Genomic DNA, 9,614 nt, shown 5'->3' on the forward strand with positions numbered 1-9,614 from the left:
TCTCTGCCGTTTACTTTTCTTAAAAATCAATTTATTTGAAGAAGTGACAAGAGAGGGTGCGTTTCCATCATGGAGAGTTAATTATAGACTCAGTGTAGCCTTGACATAGAAAAGGATTTCAGAGAGGAAAAACAGCCGGGACAAAGGCCGCTATATAAACGGGGGGTGCGGAGAAATGGCATGGCCAGGAGGCACAGTGGAAAACCCGCGTTGCCTTTGCTTTCCTTTCTCACGCAAGTTTGCTCCGGTATATCTTTATATACGTGTGTGTATGTCTATCCACGCTTCCTTCTGCCCTTGCCCATAGTCGGATCAAAAGCAACGTGGACGGAAGGTACTTGGTGGATGGTGTCCCTTTCAGCTGCTGCAACCCCAGCTCCCCGAGACCCTGCATCCAGTACCAGGTCACCAACAACTCGGCTCACTACAGCTACGACTACCAAACGGAGGAGCTCAACCTCTGGCACCGCGGCTGCCGGGAAGCCCTCCTGCACTACTACAGCAGCATGATGAGCTCCATGGGCGCCGTCGTCCTCCTCGTCTGGCTTTTTGAGGTAACCCTCTCCCCTCAGCCCCGCTTTGCTGAAGCGCCAGCCCCGGAGGGGCAGAGCGTTTTTCAGCGTGGACTTTCGAGTTAAAGATCAGATCTATTTAAAATAAATTGTCCGCCGCCGTTCTTTGGCTGAGAATACATCTAATAGTGAGCACCTGCGTAAGGCCTGAAAGGTCCCAGGCTGGAGACACAGCTGGGAAGTACGGGGTGGGTGTTAGATCACAGACCCCCCTTCAGAGCAAGGGGCCAGAGCCTCGAGTACCCCACAGCAAGGGGGAAAAAGGGACCAAATTTCTGCCAAATGCAGGGTGCTGAGCAGCGAAGAGCATGCGAGGGCTCAGCTGTCCAGACGCATTAATTTTGCGTGCCTCACCATTAGTGGGGAATGAAAAGTACACAAAGCAGCGCATCAGAAAGAGATGGCAGTAATCTGTGAGACGGGAAGTGCAATTAAGGGGTTTACGTGCTGATGAATATAAGACCTAGAGCCATGCGCAGTGTCCAACTTCAGGGCGGCATTTGGTTTAAGGTCCTTCATCAGCTTCATCAACGGTTTTGGTCACAAGAAGTGGTTTAGGTGAAGGAGATGGATTAATTTTATTTTATTCTGCTTCCCGAAACCACTGTGCGTATGCAAACAGGTGCAGGTACTGCCCAGTGCAGGTGTTTGTGGGCACCATAACCCGAAGTGCAGTTTTGCTGCTAAAATACTGTTCATTCAATGCGAGGAAAACATGTCCTTCTGCCTCTGGGAGATGGCCAATTTTCTAGCCGGGGTGTTCAATCAATACTAATACGCAGGGAGCGTGGGCTGGCAGTGGCACGAGGGCTGGCGCGTGCGGCGCGGGCTGCGGAGGTAGGGCAGGGCGGGATGGCAGACGGGGAGGGTGCAGCTCACTGTGCGACACGGAGTGCAGCAGACCCTTTCTAACCCTTGAAATGCTGCTGCAAATAGCATTGTCTACTTTAAATGATTCAGCCAGCTTTTTTAAAGTTTAGATAAATGCAAAATTAAAAAAAGATGCGTTATATTTTCGTACAAGCACTGGGCAACACCCTTCCAGGAATAAAGAAGCTTTTTAGAAAATAAACACCTATCCAAATAATCTGTGAACTGAAAAAAACATCATAAAGTTACTTCATGTTGTGTTATTTTAAAAATAACTGCTCCACACGGCTGAGAAAGGTACTACCTCCTTGTAGCACCGTTATTTTGGTAAGAAAAGAGAGAGAAGCTCGTGTCTCAGTCCAAATTCAAATGAAGAGCTCTTGAAGAGAGGGGAATTTCAGCTATACATGAAAATCAGAAGGAAATTCAAAAACTCGGGGAAAAATGCACAGAAATACTAATGCCAGCTGTGAAAAATCATGACTAGGAACCTGTAACATACCTCTGCTGACTTGTAGAAGATTAATGACAGTGATATATTAACATTAATAGCAGCGATAAAAATACAGTATTTTCTTTCTAACTCGTCACAGTACACCCGGGTAGGATTTTCAATCTGTAGTATAATGAGAAATACGAACTTCTCTTTTTTTCTTTGTCTTTTTCAAAATAAAAGGTGAGATTTTTCTCAGGTAATCAGAGGACTCTCAGGGCAAAGCTTTAAAGAAATATCACAATCCTGGGTTGTATTAATCGGCCCTCCTGAGTGTTTATGACTTGCCTGATATTCTACCATAAAGGGTCCAGATTTGGGTCTCAAACTCCCTCTGCTTTTAAGGCAAATTTTGAAAGGAGGAAGCAAAGCAGGAAGCAGACATTAATTTAGTCTCCCTTGAAACATAACCACTCTCTTTAAACGGCAGCCAGGGTAGGACACAATTTTATACTGAGCAGGAGCGCAGCAGAGGTCCCGAATCCTGGCCAAGGTAAGGTTTCGGACTGACCAGGGTGCGACCCAGCGGGGAGTTAGCGTGCCGGCCCTGTGCTTCTCATTTTCCCTTGGACCGGCTGGCTGAGAAGTTACAGAAAAGCGCAAAAGCAAAGAAGGACCCTGGTTTGCTTTGCACCTGGAGCCGCTGCAAACTCAGGCCAGCGGCACCTCCCCAGCAAAGCCCTTCTGGGGCCAGTGGAGGAGTCTTCCAGCCGGGTTGGTGGCATTGACCTGTGGGAAGTGGGACAGAGCACAGAGGGGAACACTAATCGCAGCTGTTACTTTGAGCTGTAGAAAAACGTAACGTGCCAAATGGGTGTAGGGACCTCAGGGAAGACCATTTAGGTTTAGTGTTTCTATATTAGGTGCAAGGAAGAATGAACCTATTTTGAAGCATTAAAACTTCTATTTGAAAAAAATGCAGCGTGTCATATTTTCTGGAAATATATTATTATCCACATGCTGCTTTTACTAGCAAAAGCTGTAGGCTTCCCAGGAGTGACAACCGGTCATGAGGGTGACAAAAAAAGATCACACCCTGCTCTAGCTAAGCCGCCTCAGGCTAAACCCTGGCAAACAGATGGGCTTCGCTGCAGAAGGTCAAGCAGAGCAAGCCTGGCTCTCTTCTTGACCTGCCTCAGCCAGCGAAGAGGAAATGGGGGTTCAAGGGTGCCGTGAATAGAGCATTTCAAAAGGAAGGGAGGGCAGCAGCCGGTTCCTGAGATGCTCCAGGTCCTTCACCCGTATAAACACGTGGCTTTCGATAGGTCACAGCTACTGCGATGGCTGAGACCCTGAGATTCATCTCACATGCGGTGCCACAGAGGGACCCCAGGGCTGAGAGGAAACCCTTAAAACCAGCCCACAGGCAGTAGGGGAACAGGGACCCTCCAGAAGGACACTGTTTGCTCTGCTGGCGCAGACCGAGGGGCTGAGCATGCCATGGGATGCACCAGCCCAGCCCAGCCATACCCAGCCCTGGAGAAACATTGCGGCCTTGTTCTTCCTGCCACTTTACAGTTGCTGTAGAATGACAGGAGTTGTCCATTGGGCAGGGGAAACCATCATTCAGCAAGACTGGGCTAGCTTTGGGACCCTGATGCCCAAGCCTTCTCTGCTGGATTGCGATTAAGCACAGGTCAACAACTCAGAGCCACAGACTGGCTGAGGTTGGAAGGGACTCTGGAGGTCATCTAGTCCAAACCCTCCTTCTCAAGCAGGGTCACATGAAGCCGGCTGCACAGGACCATGGCCAGACAGCTTTTGAATATCTCCGAAGAGGGAGACTCCACCACTTCTCTGGGCAACCTGTGCCAGTGCTCAGTCACCCTCACCGTGAAAAAATGTTTCCTGATGTTCAAACAGAAGCTCCTATGTTTGTGCCCATGGCCTCTTGTCCTGAGCACCACTGAAAAGAGCCTGGCTCCATCTTCTTTGCACTCTCCCTTCAGGTGTTTGTACACAGTGATGAGATCGCCCCTGAGCCTTCTCTTCTCCAGGCTGAGCAGTTCCACTTCTCTCAGCCTTCCATCATAGGAGAGGTGTTCCAGTCCCTTCATCATCTCAGTGGCCCTTCGTTGGGCTCCCTCCAGAATGTCCATGTCTCTCTTGTACTGGAGAGCCCAGAACTGGACACAGCACTCCAACTATGACCTCACCAGTGCTGAGTAGAGGGGAAGGATCACCTCCCTCGACCTGCAGGCAATACTTTGTCTAATGCAGCCCAGGATACCATTAGCCACCTTTGCCGCAAGGGCACATGGCTGGCTCATGTTCAACTTTGAGTCCACCAAGACCCCCAGGCCCTTTACTGCCGAGCTGCTTTCAGCTGGTCACCCTCCAGCATATACTGGTGCAGGGGGTTATTCCTTCCCTGGTGCAGGACTTTGCATTTCTCCTTGTTGAACTTCATGAGGCTCCTGTCAGTCCATTTCTCCAGCCTGTCTAGGTCCCTCAAAGTATCTCTACAAAGCTGAAGTGTGCTGAGGCATTAACATACATTTCTGAGGCAGCAGGCACATCCAGCTGCCTTCCATAATTTTGCTGGTAATATGATCTATGCATTGCATGGAGCTCTAAGTGTCCTGGCCAGGACTTGAAGATGGAGAGATGGGGCTATTAAAAAGCTGCCTGCATTAAAGGTTCTGGATAAATAATTTACAACATAAATTACTTCAGCAAAACTGATAGTCCAAGGCTCTATGCTATCATATAGGAGGCAGACTAATTTGCCAGACAGTTGTCTTCAACCTCCTGGACTGTCTTCTCATCTGGCAGAGAAGGCAGGCTCAGGTCAGAGATGTGTCCAGTCCTATTAATCTTTACTTGCAACAGCCATTAATAGGAAAGATATTAGTCCCGTGACTGAGAGCAGCAAAACTGGGACTCAGATTGCAAGGAAGATGTTAAAGGCTTTAAATCCCAAGACTAGTGTGATGTGATTTGCCACTTCTTGCGACCTTTATAGAATAGTGTTTCAACTGATTTAAGTCATCATACTATTGGGTAGATCCACAACAAAATGAGACTATTTCCAGATTCAGGGCCCTTAGAACTTTCTTTGAGGACCAACACGTTGCAAGTCCTGTGTTCCTATGTTAAACAGAATGAAAATTTGCCTTTGGATATGGAAGTATTTGATGAAGCTTGTTTGTTTGACCAACGCTTTTCCCTTTCTGGTCTTGAGTGAAGGCAGAGAAACATCAACGTCTGAAAATTTTGACTGTAACCAATGGTTACCCTTTAGCCTTCCCAGAGTTTGGAGACACTGATCATACACAAGCAGGAGGACCAGGATAGATAAGCTAATGAATAGTCCACAGAAGCACATGCTTGAGTCCAAAAGCCAGATGTGAATTTTGCAATTGGCCACTCTACATGGCTGAATCCCAACTTCAAATCTGCCCAGCTACCCAATGCTGTAATCCCACATGACATTTCGCAAGCTTCCTCCATCTCTAGTTCAAAAGCCCCAACGGAGAGCAGCACCTTGCAGGTCCGGGGCCGCTCTCCGTGGGCCTCAGCTGTGCCACCAGGTACGCAACACACAGGGATGCCGACCGCTTTAACCATTAGGGTGTAGGAAGACCAGAGGTAATCACTTCCTTGGGAATTTGCATAGGATAACAGAGGCATCGTACTTCCTTTACAGAACAAATCCTATGAGGTCGTTAACAACAGTAAGTGGTCTCGATCTTAGCAGGACCTAGCACACGAAAGACTAAACTAGTCTTTTGCTTCCCTATCCTGACCACCTGCTCTACCACCTCATCAAGCTGGCTCTTCTGGGCGCTGCCTTTTCTTTCTTTCTCTGCTTCACAGACCAATCCCTTTTCTTCATAAGCACCACAACGGTGGGAGTCAGATTGTTCTGAACGGTGTCAGAAGTCAGGAGACTGGCTAAAAACATTCTCTCTGGATGCAAGTTTGGGGTGTTGCTGGTGTCATGCTGTTTCACCAGCATAGTACAGTAGAAAGAGTCTCAGTCAGGGCTGCTGGGACTGGTAAATATTTTATCAGAAATAGAAATTTTTTTTAGATGGAACCAGTAAGAGATACAGATCACCTCCTGCCTTGGTTTCCTTATTTGCACATACCTATATAAAAACAACACCAGAATTTGAAGTAGGCAGGCTGATGGCTCAAATCCTAATGCTGCTCTGTTCTGCACAGATGCTGATTCATGAGTATCTCCTTGATCAGATTAATATACTTGCTAAACACATTAGGGTCAATATGAATTAAAAATATTTAGAGTTAAAATTAAGTGGACGGTGCACATATAAACAGCTTTACGAACACGTAGTGCACAGGAGCAGAGGTTTCATTAAAATCTCTCAGGAGGCGCCTACCCTGTGACAGGGTACGTGGAAAGCCCCCCGGGTGCAGATGGCCACCCAAAGCTGCTGTTTCGCAGCAGCCGGCACGTACTTCCTTCCTCAGTTGATGCGTCCACTCGTTGCTTATCGACCATCACACTTCCCGTGGCACTCACCGATTTCAGACCTCCACCCTCTCCTTTCCTACTTGCAAAGGGACATTTTCCTCCTGCCGGCTCCCCCTCAGCCCCACTGGCCATCCAAGGGGGAAGGCTGCTCAGGATCTCCTCTCGTTTGAAGGATTCCCACAGCCCTTAAGCTGTGTCTGTTCGGCGCTTTTGGCATGTTGTTGATGCCACCAGCCCGGGCTGCTGGCAGTGGAGGACGGTGAAGATGTGGACAAGGGTATAAAGGTTTGCCTGACGCTCTCTGCCTTTTCCCTTGCATGGCGCAGATGTCCGTGATGGTTGGCTTGCGTCTTCTGCACACCTCTCTGGAAAGCATCGCAAATCCTGAAGACCCTGAATGCGAAAGCGAAGGCTGGATCCTGGAGAACAGCCTGAAGGACACTTTGAAGTCCGCGCTGGAGAGTTTGAAAAAGATTGGTAAGTTCAATCAGGTGGAAGCAGACGCCGAAGGGGCCGAAGGAGAGGAAGGTGGGAAGACTCCAGCCATCACAACGGTCAGTTGAGCTTCTAATTGATGTGGACTTTTTATCAGAGAGGAATAAAAAAACTGAGATTTCTGAATATCTACGTTTTAAAAGCTATGTATCAACCATCAGAATACACATTTCTACACATGCTTTTTTTGTATATGGGAGTATATAACATAGCGCACCTTGGGATAATACGTTTATCCACAATGTGAGTACACCATATTCATAACTTCTGGGGGGAATGACCCCACTAGGACTTGCAATATTCACATGTTCCCTTATCAGGGACAGTTAGTTTTAAAAAAAAAAAAAAAAAAAAAAAAAATTGCTGGCATCACACAGTGATCCATTCCATCTTATTTTGAAATTAAAAGTGGAATTTGAAAAGTTAATATTTTTTGCTCAAGTTGTTTTATCAGCATACTTTATGTACTTCAACTTTTAAAGACAAACAGATTGGTTTTCTGGGGAGTAACATGTTAGAAGTCAAAGGAAGAAGGATTTCCAGAATTGTATATAAATTAGTATACAGGTATTTTGACAAACCTCTCCTATAACGTGATTTTTGTTAATGTGCTAAGCAATGGTATTTTCTGCTGTATTCTTAAGATGTACATAGAACAAAATGCAAACTTATGCTGAGAATTTATGTACTAAGCAAAAATTGTAATTTAATGAAACAGCACAAGTATCATGAAAACAACATTAAGGTAAGATTTAAGGGTCTTGTTTCTCAGGGTTTTTTTTCCAGCCTGTGTAACTTGAATGAGTGTGTTGTAGACTTACGCTTCACCTTGTATTTAAACAAGCAGAAGCTTGGCAGATTCCTCTTGTAGTGGGTGGAATCAATGCTATGAGCATGGGCCAGTTACGGTTAATCTGGACATTTTTAAAAGTATGTAATCTCATAGCTTGCTCCAGAATATTCCAGCCCAACTATTTTTAAGACAAGGGAAAAAAAAAAACCAAACCCCACAAAACACCAAAAGGCTACTCAGAACTAACACTTCAGATGTTTTCCAGGGTCCTAGCGAATGGGTACCATTCATCTGCAAGTACATCAAGCCTCAAACTTTGAGATCAGGGAAAGTAAGTTTAAATCAGTCCCCAGTGTGCAAATTTTGCAAGTTTTATTTTTCTTTATCAGTGATAGGGTACCCTTCATCATATCTTTTAAGTCAAAGTGAAGGCACGTTTTGCATATGCTGCATATCTCCAAACATACTGTCATTGCTGGAGGACCCTGTTCTATACACAAAGTTGGAATAAGAAATGGAAAGAGTTTGCTGTGCTGCGTGGCCTCTAGTAAGGAACAGAGCATCATCTTGAGTTTATCTGCAGCTGCCAGATAAATTCAGCTAAAGGGAAAGAAACCTGAGAGAGCAAAGCCCAGCTCCCTGCAGAAACAGCGGCAGGCATCTCAGCCCCTCAGCTACGAGCACCACAATTATTTTTACCCCGGCTGTGCAAAACCTCTACTTCTCTGCGGTGTACCTGGGAGGGTTTTCTCAGCAGGTCCCTTCCACCTGGCTGGTGGCCAGTCTTCAAACGAAGCCATGTTTGCAGCTGCCTAATCACTGCACAGCCCGTTAGTTTTCCTTCTTAATCACTTGTGCACTTGCCCCAGCAGCACTCAGCTCCTCCGGCTTTTGTTCAAACTCCTTCTAGGATGGACAGACCAGTTCACAGCGGGACAGGTAGGGAGGCGTCTGTACGTCGAGCCGCAGCCTATATCCTGGTGGCCAGGCTGTTTCAGGCCATCTGTACCCAAGGGTTGATTTTGACAGGTGCTTGTGGCATCCTTTCACTTTTTCGAAGCTGGTGAAAGCTTTTAACTTCAGTTACAATAACGAATTTAATTACAATAATGAATTAACAAGTCCACTCTGTTCTCTTGTGCGTACGAGGGACTAGAAAAAGGGCAACTAATGTAAAAGCCAACTTGCTATTCACCACAGCCTATCGTCTATTGCTTTGCTGAGGGACACTCTGCATGGCAGAGCTGTGCAAACCAGACCAACTCCTTCCTTCTCAGTAAGACATCACTACGACTGGCCGCTCCCCTCAGCCGGTCTGTTAGAGAAGAACAGGATTGTGGATGGTGCATGATGTGGCCACACATGTCGGAGAAGAGCTTTTTGGAGGAGTCACGTATGGATAGGAGCTGCATTACAAGGATGAATTACAGTTTTTCCTTGTGAGGCTTCAGTGTGCTGTGATCTATACTGGTTACTTGACTAGACACCTGATTTTTCAAAGAAACCTAGATTTATTGCTGCCCTAGAAATCTGGCTTAGGCCATTGCTTTAGACAGGACTCCAATTATTTGTGGTCTCTTTTTTTTCAGTCTATTGCTAGAGCAACATAAATTGTCAAATTATTCTTTCAACACCACATTGGAGAAGCCAGTTCCCAGAGCAAGAGTCTCACAGTATTAGACAGGTAGAGAGACCAACTGAGGCAGGTTTATGAAGAATTGTACTGGAATCGGGGTTTTGTACCATTAAGAACAAAGAGTGTATATGCTAATGCTGTCTAAAATAAAGCCGCCTGGTTAATGAAGATCTTATAACATCTTATGATTACTATAAGATTGTAATATGACTGCTTTGTAAAATATTACATGTAATATATCATTCGTCCAATCTTACATATACTTTCTTGTGACATCGCAAGTGCTGTTCTAGATAAAGGTATCTTTGCTG

The 9,614-nt window shown here is 46.1% G+C and overlaps 1 protein-coding gene across 1 annotated transcript in view; it reads left to right on the forward strand.

Moving 5' to 3' along the window:
• The window catches only part of PRPH2 (peripherin 2 (retinal degeneration, slow)), an 11,295-nt gene extending 3,661 nt beyond the window's left edge, over positions 1-7,634 (forward strand). Inside the window, exons 2-3 of the mRNA XM_009582775.1 lie at positions 308-554; positions 6,706-7,634. Coding sequence (XP_009581070.1) covers positions 308-554; positions 6,706-6,942 — 484 coding nt within the window. The 3' untranslated portion in view covers positions 6,943-7,634. The remainder of the gene's footprint in view (positions 1-307; positions 555-6,705) is intronic.
• Positions 7,635-9,614: the final 1,980 nt, after the last annotated feature.

Source organism: Fulmarus glacialis, unplaced genomic scaffold, assembly GCF_000690835.1.
Source record: "Fulmarus glacialis isolate BGI_N327 unplaced genomic scaffold, ASM69083v1 scaffold12350, whole genome shotgun sequence".
NCBI classification, from domain to species: domain Eukaryota; kingdom Metazoa; phylum Chordata; class Aves; order Procellariiformes; family Procellariidae; genus Fulmarus; species Fulmarus glacialis.